This window comes from Apodemus sylvaticus, chromosome 6, assembly GCF_947179515.1.
Source record: "Apodemus sylvaticus chromosome 6, mApoSyl1.1, whole genome shotgun sequence".
Taxonomy (NCBI): Eukaryota; Metazoa; Chordata; class Mammalia; order Rodentia; family Muridae; genus Apodemus; species Apodemus sylvaticus.
Window position 1 is genome coordinate 9,317,152 of NC_067477.1, and position 19,796 is coordinate 9,336,947.

A 19,796-nucleotide genomic window follows, 5' to 3' on the forward strand; every position below is an offset into this window, starting at 1 on the left:
TGATTCAGGGATCCTTTCTTCCTAGGACCACTGCATATATATTGCAGCTTTCAGTTCAGTAATTTATGGGAGTGTGTAAATGAATCTCTGAATCTTGTGTCTTCTCTTTGTCTCTTTTCATCCTGTTGGGTCGCCTTGTCCAGTTTTGATGTGATGGTTTTTGTTCTAGCTTAGCATCTTTTATTTGTTGCATTTTGTCATTATCTCTTAGAAGTCTGCTCTTTTCTAATGAGAGACAGAATGAGAGCGAATATAGATGGGAAGGGAGGGAGAGAAGTAGAGATAAGATAGAGATGTAATCGGGATATAGTATAGGAGAAAAGAATCTATTTTCAATAAAAGGAGAGACAATGAAAATAAATAAATAAAAGCCTCTTGTTCTCGATTCTCAGTGCTACTCTGAGTGTAGTCCCACCAGTCTGGAATAAAGACTTTCAATAAGCTCTAAACTGTGTCTGTGTGGTCATCTCTGGTGGCTTCCCTATAATAAGGCAACTATCTACAGTTAGCCTACCTGCTTCTCTGGCTGGAGATCTCATACTTAAAATGTTTCAATTGTATTAGAATTCCATATAACCCCTCAAATGGCCCTTAGTTATAGCCTATATTCCCTCCCTTATGCCTTTTTTCCTTCTCTTTCCTATTTGATTCTCCTGTTCCAATCCCCTTCCATCCATAACCATACATTCTATTTCCCCTTCCTAGGAAGAACCTTCCCTCTTTCCTAGTCCCTTACCTTTGTAGTTATATGAATTGTAGACTGCTTATGGAGACTTAACGGCTAACATCCATGTATAAGCAAGTACACACCTTATGTGTCTTTTACAGTCTCAGTTACCTCAATGAGGATGATTTTTTTCTCTAGTTCCCTTCATTTACCTGAAAGTTTCATGATTTCATTTTTAACAGCTAAATAATACTCCATTGTGTAGACGTACCGTATTTTCTTTAACCACTCATCTGTTGACAGACATCTAGGCTGTTTTCCTAGATGTTGTAAATAGAGCAGCAATGAACACGGTTGACCAAGTAGAATAGATGAGGTAGTCTTTATGACACAACACAGAGGGTGAGGATGTGGTAGAGACCAGTGTGGGGACAGCATTCATTTATTTTGGCAACAGTGAAATGTGAGTGAGGATGTAGTAGGGAAAGTGTGAAGATGGAGTGAAAAAGGTGAATGAAAACTTGTGAGAATTGAGAGAACACTGAGAGAAGATGGAGACAGCATGGTCAAGCAGAGTCATCACATGGTGGCAGCATGAGAGACCAGGTAAGAGAGAAAATTCACTGGGGCAGAGTGAGGATAGAGTGATACAGAGGGAATAACATGGCCAGTTTGAGGAAGCCATTGAGATAGTGTAGGAGACATAAGAAAGGTATGTAAGGACTGTAGGGACAGCATGGTGACAGTTTGAGGTCATCATAAGAGTAATGTAGCACATCACAGGGACAGTGAGAGGACAGTGCCTACCTTGTGTGTGTGACAGAAACCCTGTAGCACGCCATGAGTAGGAAGATGGTGATGAAGATGGTGATGGTGGTCCAGAGCTCATCCCCACGTACCATCCAGCTCCTGCTCTACACAGACAGAAGCAGTCAGGGTTTTTTTTTCAACAAGGGGATGCCATGGGTAATTTCTTTTGTGGCAAGGTGGGACATCAGGGCATACAGGAGAAAGGACCAGCTTTCTGCTTCTTGCCCTCTCTAGGCCAACAGCCCTCTTCCCTAACTGTTCTGGCTTAGTGCCTGGGTTCAATAAACACATTGAACCTAATGGTGCGACCTAGTTTATCCAGGAGTCCTCCCTGCCTGCCCTACCTCTCAGTTCTGGCTCCACCTGATCAAGAGTAAAGGCATGTACTCCTATAGGCAGTGGCTCAGCAATCTGCCTGACCCTCTGCATGTCTTTCAGTCACCTAGCCCAGAGGGCCACAGCTTGTGCCTAGAGATAGATGCCTCGATGTCACTGAAGTTTCACATCAGGAAGCAGGCCAGGCCACAATCTATAGGAAGTGTCAGCTGTGTAGATTAGAAGGTCGGGCCTTCAGAGGCAGATTGATCCTCAAAGACTGTGTGTGTAGGGAAAAAGAGTTCAGCTGCCCTCAGAAGTTGAGTGTTGTATTTGGCTTTGATGACACAAATATGAACATTGAAGTGGTGGTTAGGGATAATCTGACACCTAACAGGGAGTTGGTGTTTATGCAAGGTGCATCTGTGAGAACCTAGTATGTTAGACAAGTGCATGAGTGTACACATCTGTGTACAGATGGCATATGGGCTGAGTGATACTAAGTACAGTGGTCTAATGGATCAGGTATGTATCTGGTTGGCCTTCCTCTGAGGTAGCCAGAACATTTGCCTCAGTCCATTTGGAGCACAATTAGTTTCCCATAAATAGGCAGTATCCACACACATAGGCATCCCTATTCCTTTAGAGGCAAGGGTAGGCAAAGCAGGCTGTGCTGAGTGTGTTGGCCTTAATGGCTTATTGTACACATAGCCTAGATATGACTCTGCAGTGTCACAGAGACACTCTTTGTCAGGAAGGAGGATAGCGACAGATGGAAACAGTCAGGATGTGTATGTTCTTTGTGTTCCTTTCCTTAGGAGATTTTTTGGGGATGTCCCAGTTCAGCATAACTCTTCACAGACTGTAGGCAGAGAGGAGACAAGGCCCCTTGAACAAAACCTCCTCCCCTGTTGAGGGATGACCCCAGGCCTGGCCAGATATATACAATTGCTCTGAGTCTGATGGTACGGGCTTGGACACTGAGGACTCCATAGCAATTGACTTAGGCACATTGGTGTATCCTCGGAAAGAACCAAGACACTTTCACTGGGTCCCAGGGAAGTGATGGGTGGTTTATTTGTATGGAGAAAAGGAATACATCAGTTTCCCTAAGAATAAGAGGGCTTGCTGAGTGATGCATTCATTCATCCACAGACCAGGCAAGGGTTTTCTGTGTGTGGCCGTTGTGCAGAGACTCGTACCACAGAGCAAGTGAAATATTTCCCTCCTGCCTCATGATCTTGGCCATAGTAATGCTTCTGTAGAAGAAGGATGTACGAGAGTCCACAACTATGTTCTTGTAGTTCTGTCCAGGTTTTCCATGACTGTAACACTCCACATCAATGTCTCCAGGACAGAGAGCGTGATCATGCCAGTGAGACTGGCTTGTTCCTGTTGATCTGCTTCTTGGATGGAGGCTTCCCCAGGCACCTGGGCATGCCCTGTTGGAGAGAAAATCCATAGCAGTTGCTACCAAAGGAAAGAGTTTTGCCAACCGCAACACCCTGCCCATCACATCCTTGATACCATCTACCTCCCCTGCCCCTCCAGATCCCGCCTTCAACTTTACGGATTGTTTTCTCAGTGGAGACTGGGAAGGGCCCACTTTTGACCTTGCATTTGAATTCCTTGCCCCTCAGTCTTCTTGGCTGAAAATGCTGATCACCTGGAAGATATTGTTATATTGCTCCTTGCAGACCTATGTCTGAGCCATGTGCACCTGATTATTATTCATGAACCAGCTGAATTGGACCTCCTGGCTCAGGGACATAAATGTGATCTTAGAGGTCAAGGAGATCAGAAGTGCATCCTGGGACTTTAGATGACAGTTAAAGATAGATGCCCTCCTCCTAGGAATTCGGGAGCTCTTAAGGAGAAATGGAGATGGCTCAGGACCTGAGCCACCCTCCAGCCTGGATACTCTTCCTCATCCTGGAACTTGGAATCAAGGCTAAGTGATTCATCTGGACACATGGAACACTTGGTGAGCCTGGCCTCAGAAACCCCAGATATTCTATTAGGAAGAGTGGATACTAATAAGGTCTGAAAGAGAGAAGGCACCAAGCCAGGGAGGGGAAGAGCTTGACTCTGGTATAAGTTCAATTCAGGGTGCTTCTGAATATGATCTTTGACAAGAAGGGTGACCAGGTGATGGCATGTGAGCCTCCACCATGAAGGATCACTCCCTGAATGAAAGGAGCATAGACAGACTCCAGAAGACAGACAAACAGGAACTCCTATCAACTTGAACTAAGTTACCTTTCTTGGTAAGGGCTGCCCAGCCTGATTTGTCTAGGCAAGAGACAGCTAATGGATTCCTTAATTCCAAAGCCATCCTCTCACCAGTTTTCTTGACTACTTGGTCTTGCTGGCCAGGTAGACTGCATTGCAGATGAAATTTTGTTAGCCCAGGTTCTGGCAGGCTTACTCACTGAGCCACTGAGGAAGTAGATCCCAGACCGCAGAACAGGTAGGAAGATGTATACACCATTGAACAGGGAACATAGTCATTTCACTAGACAGGCCTCCATGATTCCAGTACATGGTCATCAGCTCAAGAAACTAGCCCTTAACCAGGTGTCCCCAGATCACCATGGAGCCAGAAATGTCCCCATAGCCAGGATTCAGAAAGAAAACATGGGGCTGTGGTCCTGGCTACAAGATAGTGGGGATATGTGAGTATCCTATCAGACATAACTGGGCCTAAGACCTTGGAAGCCATCTTCCTAATCCCTCCCGAGGCCTTGGCTCTTTACAAAGATTAGACAAAGTTCAACAACTGGGCTTGTTAGCATCAGATGTTCACCTGAATTACTCATCTACATTGTCTTAACCCCACTCCACTCCAGGATTTCCTGACTCGGCCATCTGTGTGACGTTCCCTCAGTAGACCCTCTGTTCACCTTCCTTGCCATCTTGGCTCCTGAAGTCCTGTGTCTCCCTTGTTCCTTCCCTGACGTGTTGCTGTCTGTAGTGATTTGAATGAGAATGGCCCCTGTAGACTCACATGTTTGAATCCTTGATTCCCAATCATAGAACTTTCTGGGTAGGATTAGGAGGTGTGGCCTTGTTGGAGAGGCTATGTCACTGAGAGCAGGTTTTGAGGTTTCAAAAGCCCATGCCATTCCCAGTTATCTCTCTCTACCTCGTGTTTGTAGATCAAGATGTAAGATTTCAGCTACTGCTCCATCTTCATACCTACCTGCCTGCTGTAATGCTCCCAGTCATGGTGACCATGCCCTCTAACCCTCTGAAATGGTAAGCCCCAAAGAAACATCTTCTTTTATAAGTTACCTTGATCTTAGTGTCTAATCATAGAAATAGAAAAGTAACTAAGAAAGAATTTGGTACCAAGGAGTGTGTTATTGATGTGGTATGCTAGAATTTTATTTATATTTTGACTATAATTTCCAGGAGGGAGTCATGCTCCATTCCAAGTGGACAGCTAAACTTGGCATTCTCAACTACGTGGCTATAGCTTTAGAGTCATGAAGGATACATAAGTAAAGAGGCTGTAGAATTTTCCTCTGTGCTGAGGAGTTTGTGAGGATGTGTTTGATGGGCCTCCCTGCATGGAGTCACTGACAGGCCATTGCATAAAGTTATAAAAGTGAAATCTGAATTGTATTGAAGACCCCATAATGCCAGAGATGTCAGAGCATGAGGTGGCTGCCAGGGAAGTATACATACAGAGAGACATGTGCGTGTGGTCAGCAAAGCTAGAAAGTTGAAGCCATTTAAACCCTTTGACATTAGACATGGAGCTACAGGATCTGGAGTTTGCCCTGCTGGGTTTCAGTCTTTCTTTGGTTGAGTATTTCCTCAATATACCCCAATTCCTCCCTTTGGGGATGATAATATATTTTCAGTATCATTGTATGCTGAAACTATGTAATTTGCTTTAGGATGTTATGGGAGCTTACAATCAGGAGATACCCTTGAGTCTCAGAAGAGACTTTAGATTTTGGGCTTTTAAATTGTGCTGAGACTTTAAAAATCTATAGGGACTTCTAACATAGGGCTAAATACATTTTGCATTATGATATGGCCAGCAACACAAGACAGCCAAGAGCCTATCTGGTGGTTTGAATGAGAACAGCTCCATAGACTCATGTTTAAATACTTGGTCTACAATTGGTGGAACTGTCTGAAAAGGATTAGAAGGTGTGGCCTTGTTGGAGGGACTATGTCACTGGGAACAGGTTTTGAGGCTTCAAAGGCCCATGCCATTCCCAGTTAGCTTGCTCTGCCTTGGGCGTGTGGATCAAGATGTAAGTTCTCAGCTACTACTTCAGTTTCCTGCCTCCCTACCAGCTGTCATGCACCCTGCCATAATGGTCATGAATTCCAACCCTTCGAACCTATCAATGCTAAATAAATGTTTTCTTTTATAAGTTACCTTGGTCACTTATACATGGTCACAACAATAGAAAAGTAACGCCGGGCGGTGGTGGCGCACGCCTGTAATCCCAGCACTCTGGGAGGCAGAGGCAAGCAGATTTCTGAGTTTGAGGCCAGCTTGGTCTACAGAGTGAGTTCCAGGACAGCCAAGGCTACACAGAGAAACCCTGTCTCGAAAAGACCAAAATCCAAAAAACAAAAAACAAACAAAAACAAAAAAAAACAAAAAACAAAAAAAAGAAAAGTAACTATGACAGTATCTGGCCTGATTAGTGGACCCCTGTTCTCAGGTCCCAGGAGCTCTTCACAAACTCAGGTCCATGACCAAGGTCATGCAGGCTAATCCATCTGAGCTGGGTTTGAGCTAAAGAGGGTGAACAAATCCCACTCCTAGACTCTTGGCTCCGATTCTGCACTGACACGATGCCCACTGGACAAAGCTCAGCCTGCCTGCTACTTTGATTCCTAAATCCGGGCTCTGGGCTCCAGCTTGACCTCAGCCCTCCTCGAATCTTCCTCCTTGGCTCCTGAAGTTCACACTCAGCCAGCCTGTCCTGAACCTTCGCGGCATGGGCATCCCTGGCCTGGCCTGACTTCCCCTGATGTCTCTGTGCTTCTTGTCCTCTGCAGGGCATTTTTCTAATGGGAACCCAATGATCTCACTCTAGCTCCCCTACTGCCTCTTCTCTTACCCTGAACCCCACACTCACCCTGCCTTCTCCTGTGTCACTGCCTCCAGTGTCTCTACACCCAAGGAACTCTCTCTTTTCAGGAAACTTCAGCCTTCAAATTTAGAGTATATCCGCACTCTTGAAAAGGATGGCCATATTCCTATCCCCTGTGATCCTGGTGCACCGCTGCATCCCCTGAACTCTGCAGACCTACCCCCCCCCCTTCTTCCTAACCTGCATTTCGCTCTCTGACACATGCCTCTCTGGTCCCTTCCTTCTCCCCATGCAGTCCACTCCTCTGTGCACCCAACATTGCTGTATCAGTTTTACCCCTTCCTGTCCCTGATTCAGTGGGGTCTCCATCCTCTGAACAACCCATATTTTTCCTTTGCCATAGGCAGCCCCAGGGGCCTTCTCTGCCTAGGTCCCCTCTCGGTATAGCCAAAGGTCCCTCCTGGCCACCAGCACAGGTTCCTTCTATGGAAACCCTAACCCTAACCCCTAACCCTTGCCATCCCTTGATGTAAAGTCAAGTCTTTAACCCCTTCTGTTCACTATCTGACTCATATTCTGTGTTCTGCCCACTTTCAGTCTCCCCATTGTCTTCCCTAAATCACAGATTGGACAGGATTTCCCTAAAGAAGCACTGTTGGGAGAGGACAAGGAGATAATGCCTTCATATCTGGGCTTTTACCTGAATAAGAAGCCTCCCTCTCCAGGGAGGAGGTAAAGATAGAGTGACCAGTCTCAGCCAGTCCAGGGACCTAAGGAAGTTATGAGCACAGAGAAGCAGGTAAGGGCCAGGCTTCCTGATTTCTCCCCTGGGTCCCAAGGGAACTAGCTCATCCACCCCCACCCATGCACGTGATACAGCTTCAACCTAGACTAGACTCCCCTTATCCCCTGACACAGAAACCCCTAAAGAAAGGGGAACTTTAGGTACTACCTTCAGCCGCCCAGTTTCAATCCTGTTATTAGCCTGTGCAGAGATGATGGGCGTGGGGTGGCATTCAGACCTTTGTGACAATTGGGCTGCAACTCCTGAGAGGAAAGATCCTACAGCTAAGCTCCTGTCAGTCATGGACCAGCGCAAGAAAAGAGACGGTCACTTTCATATTTCCCATGTGTGAGTTGCATCAGCCATCAAAGGAGAGTACAGTGGGAGGAGAAGGCCAGGAAACCTGGATCAGCAATGGATTTTGGCAGAACAAAACAACAAACAACCCACGAAAGAATGGGAAGGAGTTGAGATACCAGACTGTGGAGGGGTCCATCTGCTGCACAGGTAAGATGACAACCTGAACAACGTTGACCTAGCAGGGTCCAGGGATGCCACAGGGTGCATCATGGGCCAGTGGTTCTGAACACACACACACACAGCAACTCCTACTGCCACCACCATCACCCCGAGTCAGCCTCAAGATGACGGGATACATCAGGAGGAGTATGAAATGAACTTGGTCTGTCTGGAGTCTGGTAGGAGCAAATCATCTGAGTCAGCAGAGAGGAGGTGCCCAGAGGGGCAGAAGCAGAAACCTGCAGGGCTAACAAAGGAGAGCTGATAGAAGAAAGTAGGCTGGGGGATCCAAAGCTCGTCCAAGAGGGACTCTAAGCCTGCTGGGGAAGCCGAGAGTGTGGTGTCTCTAAGGCTTAGGAATCAAGCTCAGTGCTGAAAAGGCCAGATGAAGAGCCAAGTTTGAAGCTAAGACTGGCAGGAAGAAGTCTAAGAGACTCCTGAGAACAGGTGGGACAGCCACAGGAGAGCTGTGGAGGCTGGGCATTTGGGAGGACAAAGGCAGACCTGGGAGCTCAGGGAATTATGAAACAGCAGAGAAGTGAGGCACCTAGGCTTTCAAGGTGCCAGTAAAGCAGCCAAGGGAGAGCGTAATGGCTAAGCCATCATGTGGGAGCTAGTGTAGCTGGGAATATGGGAAGATAGACTGACCAGCTCAGGAGATCTAGAGAAGGCACATAAGGAGTCTGACTGAGCAGCCATAGTGGGGCTGTGGGAGCTGGGAGTGTGGACAACCAAGCTGAGAAGCTAAAGGAGAACAAGGATAAGTGAGGGTACCAGGGTGTGAGCTACAGGGGAGCTGAGCAGGTGGGAAAATGGAGGGCCAAAGCTGAGAATCTACAGGGAGCCAGGTGGCAGCTTCGGGATAGTCCTAGACGTTCAGGAAAACAGGCTGAGACAGACAGATGCTACAGGGAAGCTGAAGCAGGTGAGAACAGGAAGAACCAGACTGAACAGCTCCAGGGATCCCGGAGGTGTTCTGGGGGTCATGGAAACCTTGGGAGCTCAGGAAAGCAGGCTGAGCACCTATCTACCTACAGCAGAGCTGAGGCAGCTCTGGGGAGCTGGGGTAGATGGGGTATGGGGACCAGTCTGTGCAGCTACAGGTGAGCTGGGGTAGGAGGGATGTGGGGCCCAGGCTATGCAGTTACAGGGGAGCTGGGGTAGGTGGGATGTGGGGACCAGGGTGGGCAGCTACAGGGGAGCTGGGGTAGGTGGAATGTGGGGACCAGGGTGAGCAGTTACAGGTGAGCTGGGGTAGGAGGGATGTGGGGACCAGGCTGTGCAGTTACAGAGGAGCTGGGGTAGGAGGGATGTGGGGACCAGGGTGGGCAGTTACAGGGGAGCTGGGGTAGGAGGGATGTGGGAACCAAGCTGTGCAGCTACAGGTGAGCTGGGGTAGGAGGGATGTGGGGACCAGGCTGGGCAGTTACAGGGGAGCTGGGGTAGGAGGGATGTGGGGACCAGGCTGGACAGCTTGGGGAGCTGGGGTAGGTGGGATGTGGGGACCAGGCTGTGCAGTTACAGGGAAGCTGGGGTAGGAAGGGTGTGGGGACCAGGCTGGGCAGCTACAGGTGAGCTGGGGTAGGTGGGGTATGGGGACCAGGCTGGGCAGCTACAGGTGAGCTGGGGTAGGTGGGGTGTGGGGACCAGGCTGGGCAGTTACAGGTGAGCTGGGGTAGGTGGGATGTGGGGACCAGGCTGGGCAGCTTGGGGAGCTGGGGTAGGTTTGATGTGGGGACCAGGCTGTGCAGTTACAGATGAGCTGGGGTAGGTGGGGTGTGGGGACCAGGCTGGGCAGCTACAGGTGAGCTGGGGTAGGTGGGGTGTGGGGACCAGGCTGTGCAGCTACAGGTGAGCTGGGGTAGGAGGGATGTGGGGACCAGGCTGTGCAGCTACAGGTGAGCTGGGGTAGGTTGGGTGTGGGGACCAGGCTGGGCAGTTACAGGTGAGCTGGGGTAGGAGGGATGTGGGGACCAGGCTGGGCAGTTACAGGTGAGCTGGGGTAGGAGGGATGTGGGGACCAGGCTGTGCAGCTACAGGTGAGCTGGGGTAGGAGGGATGCAGGACCAGGCTGTGCAGCTACAGGTGAGCCGGGGTAGGTGGGATGTGGGGACCAGGCTGTGCAGCTACAGGTGAGCTGGGGTAGGTGGGATGTGGGGACCAGGCTGGGCAGTTACAGGTGAGCTGGGGTAGGTGGGGTGTGGGGACCAGGCTGGGCAGCTTGGGGAGCTGGGGTAGGAGGGATGTGGGGACCAGGCTGTGCAGCTACAGGTGAGCTGGGGTAGGTGGGATGTGGGGACCAGGCTGGGCAGTTACAGGTGAGCTGGGGTAGGTGGGGTGTGGGGACCAGGCTGGGCAGCTTGGGGAGCTGGGGTAGGAGGGATGTGGGGACCAGGCTGTGCAGCTACAGGTGAGCTGGGGTAGGTGGGGTGTGGGGACCAGGCTGTGCAGCTACAGGTGAGCTGGGGTAGGAGGGATGTGGGGACCAGGCTGGGCAGTTACAGGTAAGCTGGGGTAGGTGGGATGTGGGGACCAGGCTGGGCAGTTACAGGTGAGCTGGGGTAGGTGGGGTGTGGGGACCAGGCTGGGCAGCTTGGGGAGCTGGGGTAGGAGGGATGTGGGGACCAGGCTGTGCAGTTACAGGGGAGCTGGGGTAGGAGGAATGTGGGGACCAGGGTGGGCAGTTACAGGTGAGCCGGGGTAGGTGGGATGTGGGGACCAGGCTGTGCAGCTACAGGTGAGCTGGGGTAGGTGGGATGTGGGGACCAGGCTGGGCAGTTACAGGTGAGCTGGGGTAGGTGGGGTGTGGGGACCAGGCTGTGCAGCTACAGGGGAACTGGGGTAGGAGGGATGTGGGGACCAGGGTGGGCAGTTACAGGGGAGCTGGGGTAGGTGGGATGTGGGGACCAGGCTGTGCAGTTACAGGTGAGCTGGGGTAGGAGGGATGTGGGGACCAGGCTGTGCAGTTACAGGTGAGCTGGGGTAGGAGGGGTGTGGGGACCAGGCTGGGCAGTTACAGGGGAGCTGGGGTAGGAGGGGTGTGGGGACCAGGCTGGGCAGCTTGGGGAGCTGGGGTAGGAGGGATGTGGGGACCAGGCTGGGCAGTTACAGGGGAGCTGGGGTAGGAGGGATGTGGGGACCAGGCTGTGCAGTTACAGGGGAGCTGGGGTAGGAGGGATGTGGGGACCAGGCTGGGCAGCTTGGGGAGCTGGGGTAGGAGGGATGTGGGGACCAGGCTGGGCAGTTACAAGGGAGCTGGGGTAGGTGGGGTGTGGGGACCAGGCTGTGCAGTTACAGGGGAGCTGGGGCAGGAGGGATGTGGGGACCAGGCTGGACAGCTTGGGAAGCTGGGGTAGGTGGGATGTGGGGACCAGGGTGGGCAGCTACAGGGGAGCTGGGGTAGGTGGGGTGTGGGGCCAGGCTGGGCAGTTACAGGTGAGCTGGGGTAGGTGGGATGTGGGGACCAGGCTGGGCAGCTTGGGGAGCTGGGGTAGGTGGGATGTGGGGACCAGGCTGGGCAGTTACAGGGGTGCTGGGGTAGGAGAGATGCAGGACCAGGCTGGGCAGCTTGGGGAGCTGGGGTAGGTGGGATGTGGGGACCAGGCTGGACAGTTACAGGGGAGCTGGGGTAGGTGGGATGTGGGGCCCAGGCTGGACAGCTTGGGGAGCTGGGGTAGGAGGGATGTGGGGACCAGGGTGGGCAGTTACAGGGGAGCTGGGGTAGGTGGGATGTGGGGACCAGGCTGGGCAGCTACAGGGGAGCTGGGGTAGGTGGCGTGTGGGGACCAGGCTGGGCAGCTACAGGGGAGCTGGGGTAGGAGGGATGTGGGGACCAGGCTGGGCAGTTACAAGGGAGCTGGGGTAGGTGGGGTGTGGGGACCAGGCTGTGCAGTTACAGGTGAGCTGGGGTAGGAGGGATGTGGGGACCAGGCTGGACAGCTTGGGGAGCTGGGGTAGGAGGGATGTGGGGACCAGGCTGGGCAGCTTGGGGGAGATGAGGGGGATGGAAATGTTAATAACCTGCCTGAAGAGCCACAGGGGAGCTGGGGCTGTGAGATCACAGGGTCCCAGGTTATGCAGCTCCTGGTCAGGGTAGGAGATAATTCCTGAGCAGAGGAACCAAGCAGGTAGGACAGATTGAGTAGCTACAGGGGAAAAGATTAATAGGAGTTGAAGGGACCATGCTGAATTATCTACAAGGTGTCTGGAAAAGGTGAGAGTTTGGGTAGGGGGTTCAGATCAAGCTAAGGTTCTGGGGCAGATGGGAGTGTGGGAAAGTGGAATGAGGTATTACAAGGGAACCAGGACAGGTGGTTGTGTGGGAAGCCAGTGTGAGTGACCACAGTGTACTGAAGCAGGTTGTAGTGCTACGGTACCAGATCAAGCACAGGAACTCGGTAGGTCTAGCCAGGGCAACTAGGAATGCTCTGTCAGGGGCGTACACATGAACCAGCCAGAGGCGGTTGAAGACCTGAGATGGCTCAGGCAGTGGTGACAGCTGTGGACTTGGGAATCCAGTGAGGTAGAAGAACCGGAGACAGCTCCAGGGAAACCAGTAATCTCACCTCCCGGTCGTCTCACCTCCCTGCTGTGGCGGCTCTCCGGTAGCCGCTCCACACCTCATAGATAGTAAGAGCTGGGTTCAGATACAGCACTGTGTGCAAGAACTAGACAGTGGGAGGAATCATGGAGAAAGGAAAAGAGAAAGTGCCCGGAGTCTGTTAACTCACAGGCAAAGAGAGAATCAGTAATGAGGGACCAGAAGGGCCTTGCCTGAGCAGGGCAGGGAAAGTCCCTAAGGCTAACCACTCTCAAAAAGACCATACAGACAGCAGTTCTCAGTCCGGGGGGGGGGGGGGGGCACTTGGTTCCTGGAGATGAAGGGTAACTTACCATAGGAAGGTCAAACTTGCTACAGCCATTGAGTATACAGAGTTGGTTGGATGCATAGAGGGGAGGGAGGAAGGCGACACATCAGAGTCTGAGCAGTGGGAACCAGCAATTGTGGTTCAAAGAAGGATGACTGAAGCTGAGAGGAGACCTGGGTTGGAGAGGACACAGCCTGACAGCCAATTTCCTCGTGAATGGTAGCATATCCTAAACTCAAGGGCTCATGGCTTCTAGAAAGAAATGGGGGACTCATTGGCATCTGGAGACACTGGCACTGGAGGCAGTGACATAGGAGAAGGCAGAGGTGAATGTGGGGTTCAGGGTAAGAGAAGAGGCAGTAGGGGAGCTAGAGCTGAGATCATTGGGTTCCCATTAGAAAAATGTCCTGCAGAGGACAAGAAGCACAGAGACATCCAGGGAAGTCAGGCCAGGCCAGGGATGCCCATGCCGCTAAGGTTCAGGACAGGCTGGCTGAGTGTGAACCTCAGAAGCCAAGGAGGAAGATTCGAGGAGGGCTGAGGTCAAGCTGGAGCCCAGAGCCCGGATTTAGGAATCAAAGTAGCAGGCAGGCTGAGCTTTGTCCAGTGGGCATCGTGTCAGTGCAGAATCAGAGCCAAGAGTCTAGGAGTGGGATTTGTTCACCCTCTTTAGCTCAAACCCAGCTCAGATGGATTAGCCTGCATGGCCATGGTCATGGACCTGAGTTTGTGAAGAGCTCCTGGGACCTGAGAACAGGGGCCACCATTTTAAAACGGATGACACACATGAGCGCACGCACGCACGCGCGCACTGACACACACACACACACACAGAGGGATCAAAGGACCAACAGGACAGCAGGAACCAACATGGCAGGACAGGCAGAGCAAGGAAAGGAAATGAAGGCTCCACTGAGGAGAAACATGAATGATGTCTACAGCTTCAAGACACAGGGCAAGAGACTGTAGAACAGGACATAGAAACCACACGAAGAGCTGCTCTACCAGCTTTCTGAAAATAGGTTCGGGATAAAACTGGGCTCAGAAATTCTACTGGTCAAGCCCAGCTGGTGATCCTGGGGTAGAGAGGGTCTAAGGTGACGCACTTGGAACTATCAAAGTGTCTATATGATGCCCGTGCCTAGGTGATACATCCTACATGCTCTTTGCAGAAGCCTGGCATCCTTGTAGGACCAAGGACAGAACTCTTCCAAGTGCATGGTCCAGCCTGTCTGATAACCTCGCATGTCTTCCTCTCTTGCAGGCAGAGCAACAGCCCCATCTGTCTATCCCTTGGTTCCTGGCTGTGGTGACTCATCTGGATCCTTAGTGATGCTAGGATGCCTTGCCAAAGGCTATTTCCCTGAGCCAGTAACCGTAAAATGGAACTCTGGATCCCTGACCAGCGGTGTGCACACCTTCCCAGCTGTCCTGCAGTCTGGATTCTACTCCCTCAGCAGCTCAGTGGCTGTACCCTCCAGCACCTGGCCCAGCCAGACCATCACCTGCAACGTAGCCCACCCGGCCAGCAAAACTGAGTTGATCAAGAGAATTGGTAAGAGGGTAACCAAGGGAGATGAAATTTAACCAAGAGGTCAGGCTGGGGTCAATCTCTTGTATAGAACAATCAAACTGAACAGACCTTGGCAGAGAGGCAATACTAATCAGGGCAGTGAGGTTCCTTTGTGTCTACCTCCTAGAAGCCTCTTTTCATGTTCCTCATACTCAGAAAGTAGTCCTCTGGGATGGCTATCAGTATTTCACATCATGGACAAACAGAAGTAGACCTGAGTCTCAACCTGTCATGATCATATCCAGGAACATCTTGACCTGAGCCAATACTAGGACCAGCTTTCTCCTCCCTGGATTGGTGCCTTCTCTCCTCCAAACCCATTAATGCCAAGTCTTTTCTCTGCAGAGCCCAGAATACCCAAGCCCAGCCCCCCCACAAATATCCCGTGCCCACGTAAGTCATTTGAATCTCCTTTAGTCCCAGGACATGATTGTCCCAAACAGCCACACATTGGAGGATGGCATAGTTGCTAACCCATCCTATCTCTCCCCACCAGCTGGTTGCATCTTGCCTGGACCATCTGTCTTCATCTTCCCTCCAAAGCCCAAGGATACACTCATGGTCTCCCTGACCCCCAAAGTCACGTGTGTGGTTGTGGACGTGAGTGGGGATGATCCAGATGTCCAGTTCAGCTGGTTTGTGGACAACGTAGAAGTACACACAGCTCAGACGCAGCCCCGTGAGGAGCAGTACAACAACACCTTCCGGGTGGTCAGTGCCCTCCCCATCCAGCACCAGGACTGGATAAGGGGCAAGGAGTACACATGCAAGGTCTACAACAAAGCCCTCCCAGCCCCCATCGAGAGGACCATCTCTAAGCCCAAAGGTGGGAGTTGCAGGCCAACTGCATGGGGGCTGGGATGGGCGTAAGAATAAATGCCTGTGTGGACAGCCCTCCACTTTAGCCATGACCTCTGTGTCTGCTTCTAACCCCACAGGGATAGCCCGGACACCTAAAGTATATACCATGCCTCCACCTCGTGAACAAATGTCCAAGAAGGAGGTCAGTCTGACCTGCTTGGTCACCAACTTTTTCTCTGAAGCCATCAGTGTGGAGTGGGAAAGGAATGGGGAGCTGGAGCAGAACTACAAGAACACCCCACCCATCCTGGACTCAGATGGGACCTACTTCCTCTACAGCAAGCTCACTGTGGATACAGACAGTTGGTTGCAAGGAGAAACTTTTACCTGCTCTGTGGTGCATGAGGCTCTTCATAACCACTACACACAGAAGACCCTGTACCGCTCCCCTGGTAAATGAACACAGTACCTAGCCAGAACTCAGGTCTTACAAGACACTGTTTCCAGCCCTAACCCGTAACCCTATAAATAAAGCACCCAGAGATGGGACCCTGTGAGATAATCCTGGCTCTTTATGTGGCACATAGTTCATGATATACTTCAGCCACAGGCTGTGGCATCTGGCCAGGGTTCAAGGTGTAAGTTAACATCCAAAAAAGAGCAAGGTCTTATACTGCCAGACCCAGAACATGCAAGTGTACCTGTCCTTGCCAAAGATCATCCTTCTCTGGATAGCAAGTTTGGCCCAAGAGGCCCTCTCCATACTCTTCCCCACAACCAGCAACTGTCCTGTGATAGGACTAAAGATAGCATATCTAACCCTAGAAAATATCCAAAGAAAGGAACGCAGAAAGTGCATCCCACCTCAACACAAACCCCACCTTCATTTATCTGTCCTTCCCTCTACCATGACTCCCCTACCTTGACCAAGGAGGTCTCTGTGTGCATTACATAGACCAGCTGGGGCACGGACAAACGGGAAGACTCTTATTCATACATGAAGTCCATTCATCTTGTCCAGGCCTCCAGAGACAGGGCTAGGGATGACCACTCTTGAGGACAACATCTCCCATATAACATTCACTCACACATAAGTTCCAAGACACTAAGAGACCTATAACCCTAGCTGCCCACAAGGAAGTGACTACTCAGATACCCACATAGATGCTGAGGGCAGAACTATTAGAACATGAGCATCACTCAACCCACATGTTACCTTCAAGCCTACATACACCCACTGATACCTCACCTAGGCAGCCTGAATAGCATCCAAGCCCATCTTAGTATCAGGATATCCCTAAACACTACCTAAATGTCCACATTTGGACCAGTGCAGATGAAATAGCTCTCATGGGCACCTAACTGTTTTCCCCTAACACACACAAGTACATCCAGAGCCAGTCTGTCCCTCTATCCCTAAGCCCCTCTTTATCCCATGCAGTTAATACTCTCCTATAGCTGTATATCCTGACTCACTTCCCAGTGTGGACCTTCTAGGAAGCCCGGGCATCACCAAATGCAGGCCCTAACCTCCCTCTGGCCCTCTGCACTCAGTCACCAGGAAAGGGCCAGTAGCTCAGGCAGGCTACAGAGCAACTACCTACAGGCGTGGCAGGCTGCAGAGCAACTACCTACAGGCATCTCAAGCCTTGAATCAGCCTAGCCAGCCCCAGTACTGAGGGATGGGACAGACAAAAAGGGCTCCTGCACAGTACAGGTCACCACCAGGACCACAGTGTCTGACTGAGCCCAGGGACAAATCTTCAGCATTTTGGGGAGCTGAGGTTTCTGGTCCAGAGAGAACAGAAAGGAGAGATGGCCCTAGGGAGGGTCTTCTGGCTAAGTCAGGCTGCAGCTTTCTCCTGGACCTCTGTGAAGCCCCTCTGCCAAACATGGAATGGTCCTACCCCCATCTTGTCAGGACAAACACTGACTGCCCTCTCTGTCCAGAGCTGGAACTGAATGAGACCTGTGCTGAGACCCAGGACGGGGAGCTGGACGGGCTCTGGACGACCATCACCATCTTCATCAGCCTCTTCCTGCTCAGCATGTGCTACAGCGCCGCTGTCACACTCTTCAAGGTCGGCCCTGTTTCCCCCACCATCCCTACAATATCAACACTATACTCAAGCTGTCTCCATAGTGATTCATGTTGTCCCTACCTGTCCCATACTGTTTCAAGGTCTTTCCCGTGTCATCATATGTCATCTTCCACATAGTCATATCCTGTCCTCGCACCACCCTTTCTTTCCCTGTCCCTCTGTTCTATACTGTGCCCACACTGTCCATGCTGTCCCTAGTTTGTCTTGGTGCTCCCTCAAGTTGTCACCCACCCTATCCATACACTGTCCCCCATATGATTCCTATGCTGTCCCCCACCCTATTCACACCTGGTCCTTACCAGATCCCTGTGCTGTCCCTACAATGCCCCTTGCTATAGCTGTACACCATTTCAAAACTCTACTCACACCATGCCTTACGATGTCACTGTCTTATCCTCACTCTAAATGTATGCCATCCCAAGATGTGGGAGCTGCTCTGCCTTAGTGTTCAAGATGGAGGGGACTGTGGTCAGGCACATCACATCTCACTTTTGCATCTCACAGGTGAAGTGGATCTTCTCCTCGGTGGTTCAGGTGAAGCAGACGACAACAATCCCTGACTACAGGAACATGATTGGGCAAGGCGCCTAGCTTGTCTCTTCAGAAGGTGCCAGAGCTTGCAAGCCCTCTAGGGCCAAGTCCATGCTGCTGACACAGCAGGTTACACTGCCTTCTCATCTCAGCATCCTTTAATCTTATGGCTCTGACTCTGCTACCCACATCCCTTCCACTTTTGGAGGAGCATGTGGAGAGCAGGCTTTGCCTCAGACCATAGCCAAAAGAACCCAAGCACCACTACCACAGCCAGAACAATGGATGGGGTCAAAACTGCTGTTTCTTCTACATGGTGTCCAGTCCTCAGCCAGGTGCTCTCCCAGGATGGGCAGCATCACCTGCATCCATTTAGATGCAGATGACCCTTAGAGCCAACCCTGTCTACACAGTCCTCTGAAAAACACACTTCTCTGAGAGAAGAGGAAGCTTCCATATGTCTCTGCAGCTGAGAAGGCCCCAAAGGGACCTCTCTGGGAAGGACTGCCAAAGGTGACTCTAATGGCCTTCCCCGGACCAGTGCCCTGCCATGTTTTCACTCCTTGGAAGGTAAGATGGGGTTCCTTGTGAAGACCCCTTTTCCTGCCCTCCATACAACATGATGAAATCTCAGATGCAAGATCCCACCAGAGACACTGCTGACCCCACAGCTTGAAGACCCGGGCACTGTGACCTCACTGGATGACCTAGAGAGACGCGCACAGGACCTGAGTTTCATAGCTGCTGTTGGGTCCTAGCAGGTGCAGAAGCCACTGAGCAAAGACTGACAACCCAGAAAAGCCTGCAGGAGAAGAGCGTGATGGACAGAGCCGGGTCAGTCCCGAAGGCAGTCCAGGAGCAACACGGGGGAAATGAGAGGGGTGCTTAAAAGCAGGCAGGAATGGGCCTTTCCTGCAGCCTGACATCCAGACTGGGCCACTGACAGCAGAGAACACCAGTTAGAGTAGACAGCCATGGAGAGAGCCCAGGCCTGGGGCTCTGAGGCTGACTGACCGCTGGCACTGGAGAGGCACTGTGACTGTTTCTCCATTTCATATCAAGGTAAATGCCAGGCCAGAGTCCCCAAAAATGACAAAGGAGAGACTCAGGTAGGATTATGGTGATTCCTGGCTCTTAGGGGACTCCAAGAGATGTTCACTGACAAGAAGCTTAGCTTTGCCAGCTTTTTCTTTAAATTTTCTTGAGCCCAGTCACGTCTTTAATGTCCCTCTTCATCTTTTTTAATAATAATAAAACATCCTTCAACATTGTACAACTCACTGTGTTCTTCCTATGTGGGCCAGCCGCCACTATCCTTGTAAAGAAATCACATGCACACGCATACACACACACCCACACACTCACACACACACACATACACACTCACACACACACTCACACACACACTCACACACACACTCACCCACACACTCACACATACACTCACACACACACTCACACATACACACACACAGACATACACACTCACACACACACACACACACTGTCACACACACACTCATATATACACACTAACACACTCACACACATGTATACACACACCCACACACTCACACATACACTCACACACACTCACACACACACTCACACACACACTCACACATACAGACACACACACTCATATATACACACTAACACACTCACACACATGCATACATGCACACGCACACACATACCATGCTAACATCCCCAAAGCACTACCCACCCAGCATTCTACTCTCAGTCTCAAGTCTCCTCCA

General features: G+C 51.3%; 1 long non-coding RNA gene and 1 gene segment (V, D, J or C); one reads left to right on the forward strand and one right to left on the reverse strand.

The window, feature by feature from the left end:
- Positions 1-2,834: 2,834 nt before the first annotated feature.
- LOC127686880 (uncharacterized) lies at positions 2,835-6,436 on the reverse strand. Its single transcript, XR_007978260.1, has 2 exons — positions 3,406-6,436; positions 2,835-3,234 (listed from the first exon to the last, which is right to left on the reverse strand). It is a non-coding gene; the product is annotated as an uncharacterized LOC127686880 (long non-coding RNA).
- Positions 6,437-7,807: 1,371 nt separating this feature from the next.
- On the forward strand, positions 7,808-19,312 carry LOC127686864 (Ig gamma-3 chain C region-like). The segment is given in 7 exon segments: positions 7,808-8,149; positions 14,294-14,584; positions 14,948-14,995; positions 15,099-15,428; positions 15,541-15,855; positions 17,354-17,484; positions 18,010-19,312. Coding segments are annotated over 7 exon segments (1,365 nt in total).
- Positions 19,313-19,796: the final 484 nt, after the last annotated feature.